Below are 21,081 nucleotides of genomic sequence, written 5' to 3' on the forward strand. Positions count from 1 at the left end.
AAGAGTTTGCCGGTGCCGCGGCTCAATAGGCTAATCCTCCACCTAGCAGCGCCAGCACACCGGGTTCTAGTCCCGGTCGGGGCGCCGGATTCTGTTCTGGTTGCCCCCCTTCCAGGCCAGCTCTCTGCTGTGGCCAGGGAGTGCAGTGGAGGATGGCCCAAGTGCTTGGGCCCTGCATCCCATGGGAGACCAGGAGAAGCACCTGGCTCCTGCCATCGGATCAGCGCGGTGCACCAGCTGCAGCACGCTGGCTGCGGCGGCCATTGGAGGGTGAACCAATGGCAAAGGAAGACCTTTCTCTCTGTCTCTCTCTCACTGTCCACTCTGCCTGTCAAAAAAAAAAAAAAAGAGTTTAACTCTTTTTTAAGAAGGGATAAATCTATTTGAGCACAGAACAGTTTTGAAATTCACACATAGTTTTCTTCATAACATGTATTTTTCATGTGCTTTTCAAAAATCCCTTGTATGTATGAATTTTAAAATTTCAAAATTTTTTTCACCAAAGTAAGCTTATCTTTTTCCATTTTCCATGAACTTTTGAAGTATTCTTGTGTAAATATCACAGTGAATTGTTGCCCAACATAAGTCTAATAATGTGAGAAAGAGCTATTATATCAGAAGACAGCTCCTTCTGTCAGATGACACACAACTGCGATTTGTCCCATGACTTTGGATGTTTACTGGGTCATGTAAGGTACTGTCTACCAGGCTTCTCCGTTGTAAAGTTCCTCTTTTCCCTGTGCTGTTAATATGCCATGGGGAGAGGGTTGTCCTTTGACTTTTTATGATTATCCTTTTCTTTCAAACTGAATTTATCAATTATTTTATACATCAGCACATAGTTATATATTTCCTCTGTATTCAATAGTTATAGTCTTTTACAATCATAATTTATTTTGATCCTCAAGTTGAGATTTGGTCAGTAGTACACCCATCAAACTGAGTTCGGCGTCTTTTTGGCCTATCCCCATCATCCTTTGAGCAATTCTTTAGTCTCTGCACAGTTAGGTCTTCTAGACTCAATTTAGATTTTCTCTGGCCTTGGAATCATCTGTCTTTCCAAGGAGCCATAGTGTTTTTATTGGATAAAGGGTAATGCCAAAGCCAGAGGCATCACAATATCAGATTTCAAGACATACTACAGGGCAGTTATAATCAAAACAGCCTGGTACTGTAGACCAATGGAACAGAATAGAAACTCCCAACAATCAATCCACACCATCTACAATCAACTAACGTTTGACAAAGAAGCTAAAATCAACCACTGGAGAAAGGATAGTCTCTTCAACAAATAGTGCTGGGAAAATTGGATCTCTGCACACACAAGTATGAAACAAGACCATTACATTAGACTTCATACAAAAATCAACTCAAAATGGATCCAAGATCTAAATCTACAACCTGATACCATCAGATTACTAGACAACATTGGAAAAGACCACAGAAGCACAAGCAATCTAAGCAAAAATAGACAAATTGGATTACATCAAGCTGAGAAGCTTCTACACTGCAAACACTCAACACAGTGAAGAGGCAACTGACAGAATGTGAGAAAATATTTGCAGACTATCCAACTGATGAGGGATTAATGTCCTGAGTCTATAAAGAGCTCAAGAAACTCAACTACAACAAAATAATCCAGTTAAGAAGTGGGCAAAGGGGGTTGGTGCTAAGGCATAGAATGTTAAGCCTCCATCTGCAGTGCCAGAATCTCATATGGGCACCGGTTCAAGTCCCAGATGCTCCACTTCCAATCCAGCTACCTGCTAATGCTAATGTTCCTGAGAAAGCAACAAAAATGGCTCAATTGCTTGAGACCCTGCATCTGCATGGGAGACCCAGAAGCTCCAGGTGCCTGACTCAGTCTTGGTCATTGTGGCCATTTGGGGAATGAACCAGCACAAGGAAGATCAATCTCTCTTCCCACCCCCATATCTCTGCCTTTCAAATAAATAAATAGATAAATCCTTAAACAAAAAGTGGACAAAGGACTTGGCCATGCATGTTTCAAAGGATGAACTTCAAATGACCAACAGACACATGAAAAAATTCTCAGAATCATTAGCCATCAGGAAATGCAAATCAAAACCACAATGAGATTCTACCTCATCCCAATTAGAATGGCTCTCATACAGAAATCAGCATACAATAAATGCTGGTGAGGATGTGAGAGAAAAAGGTACCCTAATCCACTTTAGGGATGTAAGCTAGTATAGCCATTGTGGAAGACAGTATGGAGATACCTCAGAAAGTTGAAAACAGATATACCATATGACCCAGCAATCCCACTCTTGGGAATTTTAGAATTGGAAATGAAATCAGCATATGATCTGTAACCCCATGTTTATTGCAGCTCAGTTCACAGTAGCTAAGCTGTGGATTCAACTCAGATGTCCACCAACTGATGACTGGATAAAGAAATTAATATATATGTTTATATAAATCTATATGTATGCATATACATATATATGTTTTATATATATATACATATATATATATATATCTATATCTAGAGAGAGTGTGAAATACTACTTAGCCATAAAAAATGAAATCCTGTCTTTTGCAGCAAAATGGATACAACTTGAAACTGTTATACTTAATGAAATAAACCAGTCCTGAAAAGACAAATATTGCATGTTTTCTCTGATCTGTGATAACTCATAGAGTACCAATAAATGTAATGTTTAGGAGTCAAACTGACTGAGATACAATGATTGTTTACAGACCTGATCTCTACTGTTGAGGAATAGTGTTTTTTTTCTTCTTAGTATTTCTTGAACTCTTTACTTAGTGTAGGGTTAATCTTATGAACATAAATAAACTGAAAGTAGATCATTGTAAAAATTAAGAGAAAGAATAATAAAGGAGGAGGAAGGTGAGAGCATGGGCAGGAGGGAAGGTAGAGTGGGAAGTATCACTAGGCTCCTAAATCTGTATATATGAAATATATGAGATTTGTTCACCTTAAACAGTTTTTTAAAAAATATTTTTTAAAAAAGGGTAATGTTTATTGCTGACGTGGGTGTCACTGTTCTTAGGCACTCTAGTAGGTAAGTCTAAGGACTGTGTTTCATATTCATGCATACACATCTTTCCATATATGTTTATTTTATAGCTATATGCCTTCAACTCTAGGAGTTCATGTGAATTTCTTCAATCTCAATCCAGTACAACATAGATCCTTATAGTTTTTGGCTTTTTAATATTTGTAATCTTTTCTCATCTACAGTAAAATCAATCCCTGGTTCCTGTTATTCTCAGGATGATGTTTTGATCGGTCTCCTTGTTTGTAGTCAGTCTTGAATTTTCACTGCCACACCTACCCTGCTGAGATGTCCTCCCCACGCTGCTTAGTTTTCAGCACAACATGTGGGCCTCCCTCCTGTGGGCTGCCCTTGTCATGCCTCTCAGACTATTGCCCTGCACCAATCTGCCACCTTTTGTGTGGTGCCCCCTCCATGCTGACTTGGCTCTGACATTTCAACTGATGCCATGGCCCAACCCCCAAATCCACTGCACTGATGTCTACCTAGGTATGCTCCTATGTCACTGCCTTTAACTGTTTGGGAAAGAAAGTAAAACTATATTTTTAGTAGACTGGCCCTATGTTCCCATAGTGAACATAAAATACCTTTTATTGTCAATAAACCATAATTTGGAAAATTTTATTTGTGAGGCAGAGAGAGAGAGAGAGAGAGAGAGAGTATAAGCAACTGAGTGGCTACCCACTGGTTCACTCCCCAAATGCCCACAATGGCAGAGGCTTAGCTGTAGCTCCTCTGGGCCAGGCTGAAACCAACAGCAGGGAACTCAATCTAGGTTTCCCATGAGGCTGGGAGAAACCCAATTCCTTCCCCTTCACTACTGCCTCCTAGGGTCTGCAGTGCTGGGAAGCTGGAATCAACCCCAGGCAGTCTGATATGGCATGCAGGCCTCCTAACTTGGCCAATTTCCTGCTTCTACCTAAAACCGCAATGAAATTTAGGCTTCCTAAATGAGTTTTAAAGTGTCATTAAATGGATTGATTTCATTAAATATATGAGGGGTCTTCAAAAAAATATCTGGGACGTGCATATAATAAAAAAAATTATGCATGGATTTCAAAATAGTTCGCACCAAAATAAACATTTTTTATTACATTTTTCCATGGGCTTTCTGAAGGCCCCTTGCATAATAAATACATTTTATGATAAATGCTTGTAAGGTTCTAGCCCACCTCCTCATTCAGTGGTTATATTCTACTTATTATTTGGTATTTTTTGTACACCTTTGAAACTTAAACAGATGATTACCTTCCATACCACCATCATCACCACCCCATCATCACCCAGTACCATTCGTGGAGTTCCCACCCTGTCTTGAAGGTTAAACAGATATCTAGTAGTTACTGTAACCCAATCAGATAATAGTGTGTGGAATTGTGTAAATCATCATGTCATATTGTTTTATGAATTTTAATGTACACATTTCTACCATGCTGAAACTTGTTGCATAAATTGAGTGAAAGCTCCATGTTAGACCAGTGGGGACCAAAATCAGTTGATTTTTGGCTTCCCAGTTCCACAGTTAAAATACACTTTGACATTTTGAGAAGATTATTTAAAATAAAAGTGCTAATTTTAGTATTCATTTTCTTGATATTGTTTTTATTAAAAAAGATTAGCTGCTATTGTACTTCATCTTTACACAGTTATGTTAATATGCATGCTATTAAGAAGTAGAGAAAATTGTTATTGAAGAATAGCAGTTTAGGTTAAGGAGATCTTATGAATATTGCATATACTTTCCTGAAAACCAGAGAAAAACATCATGTACTGTTCTGCCAAGATAATGCAACACTTAAGTAATCCTTTAAGGGTTTTCTTTTCTTTTTGGAACCTGGTTGGTAAAGAGAACAATATGAATTGTTCTTTTTAGCAGTACAATTCAATGATACAATGAAATGTCAATACCTCAGAAAATGAATTAATGATAATTGTTAAGTATGATAGTCTAGGAAACCTCTTAAAATGAAAGTAGGCTTCAGATTATTTTTATAGATTTAACCACAAGGATATTTTGTTTGCAACTCAGCTAACAGCTTGTAATATTTAACTTTCCTGAAAGCATTGAGGTATATAAACATTTCACCACTGGGAAGACTAAACTAAAATCCCACTGTCAAAAGGGATGGGAAAAAGTATTGGTCAAAGATGAGGAAGGCCTTTTTTTTTTTTTTTTTTTCACTTGAGGTGAAGAAAGTTAGCAAATGATCATTATCAAATCCTCAGTGCTCAGCTTTTCTTCCATGCGTCTTTTGAAGACATCCTTAGGGAAAAGGTTCTCTCTACGTACTACTCTATCCACATGAAAAAATTTCATCTGCGCTTTTTGAAGAAAAGTCAGCGCTCTTACAAGTCTTATCCAGTACTTGAGTTGGCTGTTGGTAACTAGAAAAACCTTAGAGTTTCTGATCAAAACACTCCACCTGGTAGTCTTTAACAGGTGATTGTTATTTGTAGCTAGCTGAGATGACTCAAGAAGACAAGGAAAGTCAATTTGAATGAAAAATATAGATAATGTAAGGTCTGTAGGGAGCAGATGACTAGGAGAAGATTATAGAAATGCAAAGACAAAAACAAAACTGCAGGGTCTTAGGTGGCAAGGCAGTGATTCAAAGGAAATGATTGTTGGGGGTAGGGTGGGGAAGACTTGAAGAGAAAGAGAATAGGACAGGTTCTCTGAACACGGAGCACTGGCAGAGTTGCTTTGGCCCCATTTCCAGATTGTATCTGCAATGCCATGCTGGAATAGCTGACTTCAGATGATTGGAATACTGTTGTGGGGTCATTTTCTTGGCGATGGATCATTTAAAATAATAGCCCATTTTGATTTTTGTATTCTTTTCTTGATAGCCGGAAACCGAAACTATAAAAAGAAGATCATGGAATTTCCAAGCTAGCACGTAGTTAGGAAACATTTACTGAAGCAGAGAGCCCTAGGTTTTCTAATTTAATGGAAAGGCACAGTGGGCTTTGTTCAAGGGGAGCAAGCTTTAGGTGAGTGTCATGTCAGAGTGAAACAGACAGCTGAAGTTAAATGTTGTTTAGAATTATTCTGAATCAGAGAAGTTCCCCAAGTTTATATAGCTAAATTAAGCAGCAGACGTTAAATGAAGGAATGCTCAACCTCTTGGTGATTGCTAAATTATATGGAAAACAGGACCCATACGATGGTGCTGCTTAGAACCGGGGAGCCTCCTGTGTGTTACCTAATATTTAATGGTGAGATTCCAGGCAGCCTTGGCTGCTGGTAACCTGAGAAGCCAATTGCAGATACCATGACTTCTGTCATGTGAATGGACACGTTTAGATGAAGCTTGCCTGGAAAGTCATGTCTTGTCAAAAGGTAAAGTAGGGGCCGGCGCCGCGGCTCACTAGGCTAATCCTCCGCTTGCGGTGCCGGCACACCGGGTTCTACTACGGTCGGGGCGCCGGATTCTTTCCCGGTTGCCCCTCTTCCAGGCCAGCTCTCTGCTGTGGCCAGGGGGTGCAGTGGAGGATGGCCCAAGTGCTTGGGCCCTGCACCCCATGGGAGACCAGGAGAAGCACCTGGCTCCTGCCTTCGGATCAGCGCGGTGCGCCGGCTGCAGCGGCCATTGGAGGGTGAACCAACGGTAAAAGGAAGACCTTTCTCTCTGTCTCTCTCACTGTCCACTCTGCCTGTCAAAAAAAAAAAAAAAAAAAAAGGTAAAGTAGGGTAAGTCTTCTGCCACAGAAGCATGACTGAGAAACAGATCAGAGGGGCAAAGAAAGCAGAAGGACGCACCGCTCGTCAAAGTGGACTTCCCTGTCTTGGAAACTATCCACTGGCATTTTTGCCAAATTGTTTGGAAAACAGTCTCCTTAATAATGAAGTTGATAAAGACCAAGCATTTAAAAATCCCATTTAATGAATATTTCAAATTGAAAAAAACCTAAAAACTCTCTTTATGTCATGTTGCACTTCCTTTTACAAAGAAAGGCCTGCTTCAGTAATAACTGATCTGGCATAGAGACAAGGAGACTTTCAGAAATGAAATCAACAAAAAGACATGAAAATCAGGATGGGACTGACCTGTCATCACACTTAGGTGGATAAGAAAGCATAATGAGTGATATTTCAGTAAACAGTGTATGATTCAAACAGTCTCAATCATTTATTTTCTTTGTAACATCAAAAATTAAAGACTCCATCAACGTATTTTTTTACTTGGATACTTGGATAAGAAAGAATCCCAGTGACAATTGTAGTACAATTCTGGTACTCAGGCTAGGTTGAGCAAATAAATTACACACCATAGATAACTCTGCTTTTCCAAGGTTTATTTCAAGCTGGGTTTGCTGGACAGTGCATCTGGAAAGATGATACAATACCAGTATGGGAATGTGTAAGGAAAAAAAAGCTCAGAAATTTATAGTCCTCAACATGGCCTGTTGTATAATAAATACTCAGTAGTGGAAATCCAAATTTCTATTTTTATATCTTATCAATATCTTTGCTTATACACATTCAAGACCTTATATAGTTGTAATCAATTGTATAAAACATAAGTTTATTTTTTAACACTTTACTTAACACAATCATAATGTAGAAAATGGTTCCTATACCTTATTGACTTCTCATAAGTATTGACTACTTATATAACATTTATTATTAATCAATATTAGGCCATTAAAATATAGTTCAGAGGAGATCTTCTTATATATTTGCTTTTTCCCTTGGTGGCAATTCTTGACCAGAATAGATTCCTATGAACTGTTGACTTTTATCAAAGGTTATAGATGTTTTAGTATGCTTAAAATTGGATTATAAAGCATTGGTTTCTCATGAGGCTGTACCACAACACAATGACACAGAACTTAATGCAAATGTCAACTGCATGTGAGAATCCTTGAGGTTCCTTGATGCTTTTTCTATAGGAAGAGGACTGGGTTAGTTGGTGGTCACAGACTTCTCTTTAGTCAGAGTGCATGCAGGAGTCTAGTTTGTTCAAATTAGCATTCTGAGTATTTTTATGAAGAGAAGAAAGGAACAGAATGTGTGGTCTCAGGCGTCAAACCCACATGGAATTGGGAAGATTCAACGCATTTCATTCAACAGGCCCTGTCCCAGATGCTGTAGTATGGCATGGGCAGGAAGGGAGCTGAGGCTGATGAGAATAAAGCCATGCTCTTCACCCTCAAGGACTCTCCCCTGTAGTTGACTGGAGTCAAAGGAGTGATAGTAGTCTTCAAGTTACAAAGGAACTTCCCGTAAACATAAAGCACAAGCTTTGAGAATAGTGGAGTTTCATCCTTCTTAGGCCATCCTATCAATCTTAGGTGGTTTAGGGACCTTGCCCTAAAATGTTGGACTATAGCAAGCACCCTTCTAAATTGTGTGGGTACCATTACAAGGGCCGCCTCAGTATTATCTGAGATTCTTTAGAGAACCTGGATTTGAGCTGGAACCAGTGTTGGGGAGTCAACTGCTGGCCCTGTGTCATCACGGTGCTTCCTTTGGATGCTTGAGAAGTGTTCACAGTTGCTGAGGAAGCTGTTAGTGGTTCTTAACCTTTCTGTTAACTTGAGTGGCGGCATTTCTCTCTGGAACTGCCTCACCAGGTGCTGTCACGCGGTGCGACGGAAGATATGAAAGTGTATGTGGCTGGTAAGGAGAAGGCTGGAAGGATGGGATTGTCCAGGGAAATTGAGAAAAACGGAACCTAACAAAGGTAGTGAAGGGGAGGATAAAAGGAAAGGAGCCTACTGAGTTGATTGAGAAGAACTGACTGGAAAGGCACTGGCCAGGAGAGCTGCTGATTTGGACTCGAAGAGAGAAGCCTAGCAGGGAGGGATGGAGCAGTCAGTGACACAGACTCCAGTGTTTGTGTCTGGAAAGATCAGGCCACTTACTGACAGAGACCCAGCCACTGAGTTTAGTGACAAGGGTGAGAGCGGTCCCAGTGGAGTGTGGAAGCCAAGTGCCTATTGGTAGCACCCAGTCTCCTTCCTTTCTTATTATCAGTCAGATCCCAGGGGCAGTGGCAGTGACAGGAATGTAGGAATACACAGAATCCGAGGAAGGCCTCTCTCCTCAGTAAGGTGGGTGACTGGGGGACATTCATGTCATCCTTCAAAAGCTGGTTTTCTCACATTCCCATCCTTGACTTTGTATTTCAGTGATGCAGGTTGCTATATTGTAGGAAGATGAAACACTATTTGATGATGGTGCTGAATTTTTTTTATAAAAAGCCAAGGAAACAAAAATGTTATAAATGCACAAATAACTAAATTTTTCCAGAACACAAGCATTAACATTTCAATCAAGAATTATTTTACATATATAAATGTGATATTCTCAACAACTTAGTTTGAATTTCTTTATAAACAAAAAAAAACCCTTTCAGAGTTTGAATGTATCATTTTATTACCACTAAAAGATATGGGTTTGCATCTTAGGAAACATTTTATTGGATGAAAAATTATGCACTGTCATAGATAATCCTATAAGGCCAGGATTTGGAGGGGAGGGTGGATTTTGAGATATTGTTTCTCTTTTTTCTCCCTATTTATAAGCTGTGAGTTTGGTTGTATTCCTTAAGTCCAGTATCATGCAGAGTAGTAGGAACACAGGCCACAATCAATAGGGTACATGTACCATTATGGATTTAGATAAGTAGCCCGGGTATACACGTTAGTAAGTCAATTCATTGTTTTCAATATTGTTAGGAAATTAAGGCAGCATATCCTCACTCTAATGTAAACTGCCATAGAGTGGATTTCCATATGATGTGAATTTACCTTTCACTTCTCCAAAAGACGTGTAGTCCTTAGAATTAATGAGTAAAGTACCCTTGGCGAGTTATATTATCGTCAGCTTCCTTATCATAAGTAATAGGCATGTAGTCCTTATATTTTAAGAACACACACTCGCATGTGCACACATACACAGATCACATGCTCCTCCTGTGCTATAGCTTATCCTTATCTTATAGACAAGGAATCTGAAGGTAAATGTTGGACTTCTGGCCAGTGGGCACACAGAGCGAGGTTGCAGAGCTGACGCTGGAGCCTTGCATCCACCCTGCAGACCCCCCAGTTCATTGATGACTGTTTTTACTGCAGCTCTTAGGAACTCCAGGGGCTACTTTCTTCCCTTGGGAATTCTACAGAAATTTAAAAAGAAATGTTCCCCAACATGGATAAAAGTACCAGCCTCTGCCAGGGATTGAGGACAATGAAAGATTAGAAACTAAAGACGTTCATGGACGCCAACAAGTCTGAGCTGTGCTTGCATTTAGCCTTTTCCTAATTGTCGGAAATCTAACTTGCAGAAGCGCTCAGCTCTGCGGAGAGTCGTATGTGGGTCATTAGTACAACCATCGAGATCACGGGGACATAGTGAAGCTTGCTTCTTGAGAAAATTCAGATCAAGTCTAAGGAAAGTTTTTATTCTTTGTTCAACTGATGACTTAAGTTTCAAATGGCAATGCAGAGATGCTCATTGTCTTTAAAGAGCTTGTTACTTGATGACAGGAATCAGGTGCTGCTTTTCTCTAAAAAGGCAGAGGTTATTTCTGAGTATGCAGAAGGAAATAAGGGGGCTGCTGGGAATCCTGAATCTGAAAATACCTGGTCAGTGCTCGTAATGAAAAGGACTCTAGGAGATTGGGTACAACTGCATGTGTATATAGTGCCTGCCACGTGCTCAGCATTGCTGTTTGATGAAAAGAAACCTGTTTGGTTGTGAGCACAACTCTGCTAGGTGGCTTCTATTGTTTCCCCCTACTTCACAGGAGAGACTGAGTAGAAAGAAGTTAAAAAAAAAAAAAAAAACTTGCCATAAGACACACTGTGGGGCCGGCGCTGTGGCGCAGCGGGTTAACACCCTGGCCTGAAGCACTGGCATCCCATATGGGTGCTGGTTTGAGTTCTGGCTGCTCCGCTTCTGATCTAGCTCTCTGCTATGCCTGGGGAAGCAGTAGAAGATGGCCCAAGCCCTTGAGCTCATGCACAGAGCTTTGACAGTTCCTACAAAATAGGAAATATTCACAACTTTTGACCCAGTGTTTCCATTTAAGGTAATACCTCATACACGTTAGCAAAGACACAGGCACAAGAATAACTTCTGACATGTTCCTTTTAATAAAAAAAGTCCACCTGGATGAGAAATTATTGAATAATTATCTTTTACTTTCATTTTTCACAAACATTTTTAAAGGATCTTCATATTTAGAAGAAAAGCTGTAAGTAGCATGTGCACATCTTGTTGCTAATTATTATCATTGTCAGTGACATGTTCCTTTTAATAAAAAAATCCACCCAGATGAGAAATCCTGGAGAATGCTGGGTAGCAGATGTAAACTATGAAGTAGAAAAATGGGTACTGACATGGAAAGGGTACTAAAATCCTGAGGAAAAAATATTTGTAAAACGGTATGTGTAATACAAGACCATATTTTGCAAAAATATGAATGGTGGTCAAGATGGAAGAGGAAGAAAGTAAGATTAATATATGGGGTGCTTCAGAAGGCTTGTGGAAATCAGAATTAGAAGATAAGTATTTTGGTGCACAACATCTACTCATAGACTTTTCACCATACTCATTTTCCATTAACTTTTGGAAGACCCCCACATATGCATGGATTTCAGGATGTTTTGCAATGAACTAAACTTATCTTTTAATTTCACTTTTTCACATTTTTAAAGCATCTCCTATTCAGAGAGAAGGAAAACCATTGGTAGCATGTGCATTATCCCATTGCTAATTATTATCATTGAGGGGTAAGATTACAGAGTGCTTATATTTTCTGTAATGTGTTTATGCATTTAATAGATATGTATTGAAAGTCTTTCACATTCCACATGCTAAGTGCTGAAGATATACACAGAGCTTATATTCTAGTTGAAGAAGATAGAAGTAAATCGATCAATATTTGAGCTTTGATAAGCAGCCTATTACCTTAATAATAGGACATTTTCAAAAGTAAAAGTAGAGACCATTAGGGAGGAAAACAGGGGGCAAGTTCTGAGGTCATGGAGACTGGGCTGAGAGGTGAGAGGTTGGCAACCCAGAGCTGATGGAGCAGGTCCAATTTTAGAACCATCAGTTCTGACAGTGCCCTGAAACTGGAAGTGTGCCTTGAAGGATTCCTCAGATAGATGCCCCCTGGGAAGGTCATTATGTTTACTTAATCGCCTGTGTATGGGAAGAATATAGTAATTGATTCTTCTGCTTTTCATAGACACTTATTGAAACAAAAATATACATTAATTCCTGTTTCTTTTCTGTGTTAACCTTACTAGTAGGAAGAGCTCCTCATAGGAAAAAGTATATTAGTAATTGTTCTTAACATTTACAAAATTACAAATTTTCAAATAAAACAGGTTGATTCCTTTTTTATAAAATGATCGATAAGGTGGCAGTGGAGGTTACATGGAATTTGTTACTTTCTCATTAATAAACATTGATTGCAAACCTCAAATTTTACACTGTTCAGGATTATCTGCTTATAATATAAACTAGGATAATTTAGTAACATCTTGCAAATGATAACTATTTTTTTCAAGGCCTTATTAATCAGTTGCTTTTTAAAAAGCATTTATTTGAAATGCAGAGATACAGGGAAGGAGGGAGGGAGGAAAAATCTTCCATTGGCTAGTTTACTACCTGGCTGCCCATAACACCCAGGGCTGGTGCAGGCTGAAGCCAGGAGCTGTGAGCGCCATCCAGGTCTCCCAGGTGGGTGACAGGAACCCAGGTATCTGGGCCAGCTTCTGCTGCATCCCAGGTGCATCAGCGGCAGGGAGCTGGATTGGAAGGGAGACAGGGTTTCATCCCTGGCACTCTGGTATGGGATGTGGGCATCTCAAACAGTGGCTTAACTCACTGTACCATAAAGCCCACCCCATATTAATTGGAGTTTATTTTTAATATTTGAGTATAATCTTTAAGCGTGCTGGAATTATAAGTCTTTGGAACTGGTAGAAAAATAAGTGAATCTCTTTATGCTAAAAATTGTTATTTTAAAACTTAGTAGACAATGTTCATTTAGTAATTAAGTGCAATTTAACAAGTTCCTGGTGAGGTTCTTCACTGTGGCATGCAGTACATGCTCTAGATACACCTGGAGGTCTCAGGAACTCTTAGCTAAGCAGAAAGACAGCCAGGTAAAAACAGAAAAATAATATAGACTGTGGGAGAGTTTATTTATAAATGTGGATGGGATTTGTGGGGAGTCAAATATTAATGATTTGTTGTTTCCAATGGTAGATACGCTGATATTTTCCTAACCCAAGGCAGAGCTAGACATTTAATTATGTCTTCTGTATCTAATGTAGTTTAGAGGTAGGCATAGTTCCTTATAGGGGAACAGTAAGTATCTACAGGCTAAATCATCATACATTTACCACATCTTTCCCTGCAACTTCCATCTAACTGGCCCCAGTGGTTATGGAATGCTTGATCTTGTCCATCATGTTTGTCACAAAGTCCTCATTTTTTTCTAGCTTTGCTTTTGTCAGAGCCAGACCAAGATAACAAGCAATTGTTTCTTGTTGCAGCATTATAGATGGTCAATAAATGGTCTTTTCAAATGAAAAAGGAGATCACTAAATGTGTGTATATGAGAGAGAGAGAGAGAGAGAGAGAAATTATGAATGGATGACAGAGTTGATTTTCTGAATGCCATCATCTAAGGACATTCAAAGTTTCCATTATATTTTTCTGCACACATACACACATATATATACATGCACATATACATACATGCACATATATTAACACACATGCACAATGGCTATCCAAGTATATATATCTACTATATTGTAATACAAGAACATGTTGAAGACCCTTCTTTGGCATGGATTTAAATTTTTTTTTTAAAGATTTGTCTTTTCATTTGAAAGAGTGACAGAAACAGAGACACAGAGAGAGATCAATATTTCAACTGCTGGTCCAATTCACAAATGGCTATAATGGGCAGGGCTGGGCCAGGCAGAAGCCAGGAGCCAGTAACTCCATCTGGGTCTCCCATGTGGGTAGCAGCAGCTGAAGCTCTTGGGCCATCTGCTGCTTTCCTAGGCACATTAGCAGGCACATTAGTGGGCTCAGAAGTGGAGTAGCTGGGACTCCAGTGGTGCTCCGATATAGGATGCTAGCATCTCAAGAAGAGGTTTAACCTGCTGCTTCATAAGGTTGATCCTGATTTTGATTTTTTTCTACCAAAATCAACTTCTAATTCCATTTTCCACAAACGTGAAGTATCCCTGTGTATATACGTATTTATCCTCTCTTATAAGTCAGGGGAAGTATAAACATTTAGAAATCATCAGTGATATTTCCCATATCAGTATTTAAAATAAAAATCAACAGAGATAACAGAACAAGAAGAGTAACAGGGCTGTTGTCATTTGCTTTGCAAGCAAGAGAGAAAGCCCAGGTGAGTCAAGGAGTGAGTTTAGTGTGGCTCCCTATTGCTGAAAGCAGAAATGCAAGAGGGGAATGGAGGAGTGGTTGCAAGTAGGAAATTAATCTAGGAGATACCTAGGTGATTACACTCTGTTTTCCTTAAGAATTGTGACGTTTCCCATAGGATCGGTTAGTTTCTACTTCAGAGCACAGAAGCATACTTTTCAAGGGAGTCAGAACAATTGGCCTGTGGGCTCACGGTCATGAATAGCAGGTACTTGCAGAAGCATATGCTTGGGACTTGGTGACTTTTTCTTTAACTCTGAAAAGACAGAGAACAACACAGCACCTGCATGTCTGACCTCGCGGTTTGTGGAGGACAGTCGCTCAGCATCCTGTTAGGTAGGCTCTGTGAAGAAACCTGAGGGACACTGAGGAAGTGGCAGCTCGGGCAGGTTGAGGTCACTTCACTGATTCCACAAATACTCGTCGAGAAATAATAACTGCCTTGGACTAAACTGCTCCCATGCCAGTCTCAAATGGACTTGGCCTTTCTCACTTCTCTGCCTTCTCTGAAAGCAGAAACAAAATACTCTGTTGCTTTCTTAGGAAATTGAGAATTCCCAGATGACCAAGGTGAGATTGGATGCAGAGTTCTTGCACATGCTCTTTCAGATTTCTAACACATAGCTTTACATCCTGAGCAAAAAGCATTGCTGTTATCAGAACCCACCCAGGTCACCTGGGTTCATATTCCAGACTTTTACTCTGCGTTGCTGCACTTACTATGTATCACTGCCTTTTCGTCATCAAATACTTTCAGAAATTACAACCAGATGAGGGGGAGAAGAAAATCAACAAATACCCCGAGTTTGTAAAATGTTAGTTTGCCTTTCTGCAGCATCAGAAGTTTCAGTGTCAAGATCCACGTACAAAAAATAAGCACATCTAGTGTCCCTGGAATCAGTTGACTTAAAGTTCGTAGATTAATTTCTGGAGCCCTCTCTGTATACATTAGAATTGTACTCATGAACATATTGCATAATTAACGTGAGTTCTCAGATCACAAGTGTAGTAAAAGACTATGTGAAATATTGGCCATCCTCTTGACATATCCCGATCTTTTCTCTGCTTGTACGCTCCAGGTGGGAGAGTTCAGAGCACATGCTGCTGAGTGGACGGCCAATGTCACGGCCGAATTCAAAGAAACCCGGAGGCGGCTGAGTGTGGAGATCTACGACAAGTTCCAACGTGCCACCTCCATTAAGCGGAAGCTCTCTGCAGAACTGGCTGGGAACCACAACCAGGAGCTGACGCCTTGCAGGAGGACCCTGTCCGTGAACCACCTGACCAGCGAGAGGGATGTCTTGCCTCCCTTACTGAAGACGGAAAGCATCTATCTGAATGGGTTGACGCCACACTGTGCTGGCGAAGAGATTGCTGTGATTGAGAACATTAAATAGCCCTCTCTTGGAAGAGCCTAGGCATAGCCATAGGTGAGGACTTCTGTATGCTCTATATGACTGTTGCTGGTAGCATATTTTAAAAAATTGTGCATGAGCTCCTAAGGGGAAAAAAAAACAAATAGATTCACCCATCATGGTCATCTGCCATCAAGAGAATTTGGAATTCTGAGCCAGCACTCTTTCTGATGATGCTTGTTGCGCACTCCACTTTCTTTGATGAGTGGAAGGACAAGCGATGTCTGATGCCTTTCTGTGCCCAGACTGTTTTTCTCCATCTTCTCCCAATGTGCCACAAGGCCTCAGAATGAATTGCAATTGTCTTTGGTAATGATGTAGCTGTGAGGGATCAGCCCTTAACTTTTCAGGGTCTACTTAACTGAGCCTAGATACGGACCATTTGTGGATGACAACGTTTCTTTTGGTCAATGGCAAGAAATTCTTATGCAGCCTTTTACCTAAGAAATTTTCTGTCAGTGCCTTATCTTATGAAGAAACAGAACCTCTCTAGCTAATGTATGGTTTCTCCTTCCCCGCCCCATCCCTAGGCGCACTTCTGCAGTCTTTTACCCCAGTCCTCTCGTTTGAATACCATACCTTGCTGGGAACAGTGTGTAAAATGAGTGACATGATGATGCCCGAAGAAGGAATAGATGCCAAATTAGATGGACATTGAAGCAACTCTCAGAAACTCTAGCATTAAACGCACTGCAGAGAAAGGAGGTGCAAAGTTGGCCCTCTCAGTATTTATTTGACTCAGGTACCAAGGTACATATATATGGTGTAATTATTACCAGGCTGGTACAATTGGCTGCTCCAAACCATCCCTGTTTTCCTGGCAGTTTCTGGAACTTAGTATTTATTAGTTAAACTTATATTTTTAAGGTGGAAGAAGAAAGTCCATATGTAAGTCATCTGATAGGAAAAAAAAAAAACTGTTAAAATGGGTGTTACTGCAGGCGATTTAAAACACTTGGTATGAATTACCCTTCTGAGGACAAGAAAATAGCAACCCCACTGTGTTATGAGTATTTGCTAATAAACATTCTACTGCCAGCATCTATTTGCTTTTTGATGTATGGAAAACTGACGTAATTTTCTTTCCTTGGGTGACATGTGCCAGGTGACAGGAGGGGAGGAGGCAGCAGGGAGAGGTCCTCGCCCCTGTGGGTACCTTTGCAATTGTGACCAGGTGGGAGAGCAGAAGGGAAACTGGGATCACTGTGATTTTGCACATGGAAAATGCAGATTGCAGGCATAATTCATCTCTGACATTAGAGGAAAAGCTGTTATAGCACAATTTAAATCTTTTTAGATAGAGAAAGGCTGATAATCCTTTTCAGTTCAATTTTATATCCTAGTAATTCTTTGGATATTTCCAAGATTCAGAAAATATTCACTAAATGCACCCAAGTCAACTGCTACCCTTTCCTTTATTTTCATACTTAAATCTGCTGTACATTGTATATATAATTTTTAAAGTCCAGAAAGAAAATGATTTCCCTAAATATAATCACAAAGCTGATGTCTTTCAATTTTTTGAGGGGGAGGATGCGTATCTGAATAAGCGGCACTCAGATTAGGGTCTCACAGAATCAACCCAGGATCTTTAAAAACAAACTAACAGATGCTTAATTTTCCAATTTTCAGCTAGAAATGTACATATTCAGTTAACTTGTTGAAGGTACTTTTATAAATTTAAAAAGTTCTAAGCAACATTTTAGGAAGTCAGGCTCTTTAAGCAAGGAAGCCACTCTCATTTCCTCAGTGACTGCTCTGAAAGTCCATATGGTGGGATGCACCATGTATAAACTGTGAATTGTATTGACAAATAAAGTTTGTAATGAAAGTCAGCATTTTCCGAGTCTCCTGATTGCTGCTGAAGCTTCAGAGCCCCTTCGAACTAAGTAGGAGGCCAGGACATCGCTCTTCATGCTGAGTTTTTTGTGGCTCCTTCATTTGCAATATTCCAGAAATTGTTTTGGATGTGTTAGTACTACCCCTGCTAAAACACATGCAGAGCGTTCGTGGTGGCTGTGAACCAAAATTCAGTATACTAAAATTCATGGTGGAGATAGGACATTTGAAATGGCACACAATTTCAAGACTATTTATGTTACATTAATCTATACCTGTATTTCATCATTGTTAGAACTTGTCTGGACACTGAAATTGTCTGAATGTGAGATACAGGCACCTGAATGTGGATTTTTGGTGGATTTTTTTTTTTTTTTGGTGAGAATAAGTAGGCACCCTGGTAGTATTGCAGTCTAAAAAAGAAAGTAACTGCAAACCAATCTTTTAGACCTTAGCCTTGGATTATTTATGCTGTCAGTATACTGCCTAATTTTACTGATCCATTGCTAAATAACTTGATGTTGAGTACATAGCTTAAAACTTGTCCCCAAACACTATATTAGTTTTGGGGGCAATTTTAAGAAAACATGTATATCAATTCCTATATCAATTCAAGCTTTATTTTGTTTGCGTCTTATGGGTAATGTTCTAGTGACTTTAATTTTCTATTGGACTAGTATCACAGTAGTTTTGCTTTCAAGAATATTTAAAAAATTAAGTGCTAGAACCAGAAAGTATCAGAAACTCCCTGCTCCGAGTTCTACTCATGTGGGCTACAGGGACTCCAAGTGCTTGGGCCATCTTCTGCTTTCTCAGGCTCCTTAGCAGGGAACTGGAACAGAAATGGAGCAGCTGAGATTTGAACCAGTGCTCATGTGCTGGTATTGCAGGTGGTGGCTTAAGCTGCTGAGCCACAATGCTAGCCCCTGCTCTGAATTCTAAGATATGGATTCTAGATAATACTGTATCCACTTACAGCTACTAACTGGAAAAGTCATTCTTTCAGAGTTCTTTCAGTGTCTTACATAGATGTGTAGACTTTGCCACATAGTCCATGTCTCGTGTCTCTTTTTTCTGATATTTCACTGTCAGTGCTGGCTGAAGACACTTTAGAAGCCAAGAGGAAATTGAATGGTGTACACCTTGGTCTCCAAAAAATCAGAAGGGGGCAGAGTGTAGGGCTTTCTTTCTCAAATTCTAAGGAACATTGATACACAGGAAAGATCACATCCCACCTAACTCAGTCAGAAGTCAGTGCAGTTTTTTGGTTCGTGAGAGTGGACATTCAGAGAAACTAAGGGAAATTTGAGAAGGAGTACCAAAAAACAAACCTAGACAATCAGAAGACTTGAGCAGCTACAAAATGTCTTCAAAAAGTTCATGGAAAATGTGTATGATAAATATCTATGCATGGATTTCAAAATTTTATTAAAATGAGCTTTTAATTCTAACTTCTACCCACTGTTTAAAGAACCCTCATCTTTATATCTAAGAATTGGAGGCCTAGATCAGCTTTTGTTTTTATCTTTCATTTTTAAAAAAATTTTTCACTGTGCTAGTAACATCGTAACTTATTTGTGGTTTGTATTTCTAATTAAAGTGTGAGTAGACATTTGTTTTGGTGTAAACATGTCTATCTGAATACCCGTAACATTATTAAAATTAATATATGACTTTTTGCTTCAGCATGGATTTACTTAAATGTCCTTTTATAGAGGGAGGTACTGGCCTTGGCTGGTTTGTAAGGTGTCGTGGAGTAACCGGGTCACTTTGCACTGGGATTGTAAGGGTAACGCCTTGCAGTTAGCTTCACATGGGGAAAGTTGCCTGAGCTCCACCTGCTTCCTTGCTAGCACCATCCCCACCCTGCCACCCCCACCCTTGTGCTTCACCTGTGATACTTCCCCTCCCGTATCAATTACTCTTCCTGAAAGACAGGGGATAGAGTGTATTTAGCCTGCCTGTGAAGACGCCCATGTGCCCAATGGGTGTACCTGAGTTCCATTCACATCGCCAGCTCCCAGCTCCAACTCTCCATCAGCGTAGATCCCAAGAGATGGTGTGGTGGTTCCACTGGGTTACTGCCACCCATGTGGGAGACCATATGGGCTTCTTCAGCCCAAAGAAGCCCTGGCCATTGTGGGAGTGGATTGGACTCTCTCTCTCTCTCTCTCTCTCCCCCCTCTCTGTCTCCATCCCTCCTTCTCAAATACATTAAACATAAAAAATAAGGATTGGTTCTGAGGACCAGGAATTTTGGCTCTGCTCTTTGTTTTGAATCAGTGCTGTTCACTAAACCCCAGCTTTTATTAATATTCATGAAACCACTTATTTTCCTGGAATTAGCTTTATAAAATATTTTCACTGTGTTAGCCTTGTCTCAATTTATAACTCTTTCTTTTGATGTTATGTTCCTTCCCAAAGTATTTCAATAGATTCACCAAAAACTCATGGCCTCATCCTTCTGCTTTTATTTTGCACATTTCAATTTGGACTTCTGTCTGAGCTCCACATGCATCTAGCTAACTGAGAACAGATAGTTCCACTTCTAAAAGGCACTTCAACATATCCAAGACTCCCATAATCTTTCTCCAGATGTGGCCCACCTCTGGAGTTGTCTGTTCCAGTGAATGGACCACATACATCTGGCTGAGCAAGGCATCCTCGAGTCTCCTCAAATCCATAGCCACCTATCATCAAGCTCTATTGACTTGAGCCCTAAACATGTCTTGGATTTGAACACAGCCATTACCTAAACTAAGCCACCACCTTTTGCCTTCTGCTAACTGTTTTTGTTTCATTCTGTGCTTCTGTTACTGATAGTAAAGAAATCTTTTTAATAAGAAAATCTGATGCTGTTCTCCAGTTTAAATCTCTTGTTTTCATTTGCTTAGGAGTAAAAGCAGAATCCCTCAAAAAGTTTACAAGGCCTTCCTTTGGTCTACTTCATTCCAGCTTCTCCATGCTATCTTGTATCACTTTCTGCCTCTCTGTATATTCCAGCCCCACTAGATTTCTCTCCTCTATCTCAAGGTAATATTGTCATTCCCTTGAATGGAATGCTTACTGTGTTTCTGCCACTCTACCTTTCACCCAGTAAACTCCCATTCATCCTTCAGAAACCACCTCAAATGTGGCTTCCTCTGATGAGCCTTCCTTGACATCAGTTCGTGTCTTTGTATACACTTTTTACATTCTTCTTCCTTTCCCTCCCTTATGATTAGATATGAGTAGCTAATATTATTTGGTCACTATCTGTGTGTATCACTAGAATATAATTCCTTTGTTTTAGCTTACTATTTTATTCCCCCATACTAGCAAAGTACATACAATAGGTGTTCAAAAAATA

General features: G+C 39.9%; 1 protein-coding gene across 6 annotated transcripts in view; it reads left to right on the forward strand.

Annotated features, from left to right (window-relative positions):
- KCNK2 (potassium two pore domain channel subfamily K member 2) overlaps positions 1-19,405 on the forward strand; it is a 220,850-nt gene extending 201,445 nt beyond the window's left edge. For all 6 annotated transcript variants that reach the window (XM_008268429.4, XM_070055316.1, XM_008268431.4 and 3 more), the window contains exon 7: positions 15,558-19,405. In XM_008268429.4, coding sequence (XP_008266651.1) covers positions 15,558-15,875 — 318 coding nt within the window. In that variant the 3' untranslated portion in view covers positions 15,876-19,405. The remainder of the gene's footprint in view (positions 1-15,557) is intronic.
- The last annotated feature ends 1,676 nt before the right edge of the window (positions 19,406-21,081 follow it).

This window comes from Oryctolagus cuniculus, chromosome 13 (genome assembly GCF_964237555.1).
Source record: "Oryctolagus cuniculus chromosome 13, mOryCun1.1, whole genome shotgun sequence".
NCBI lineage: Eukaryota > Metazoa > Chordata > Mammalia > Lagomorpha > Leporidae > Oryctolagus > Oryctolagus cuniculus.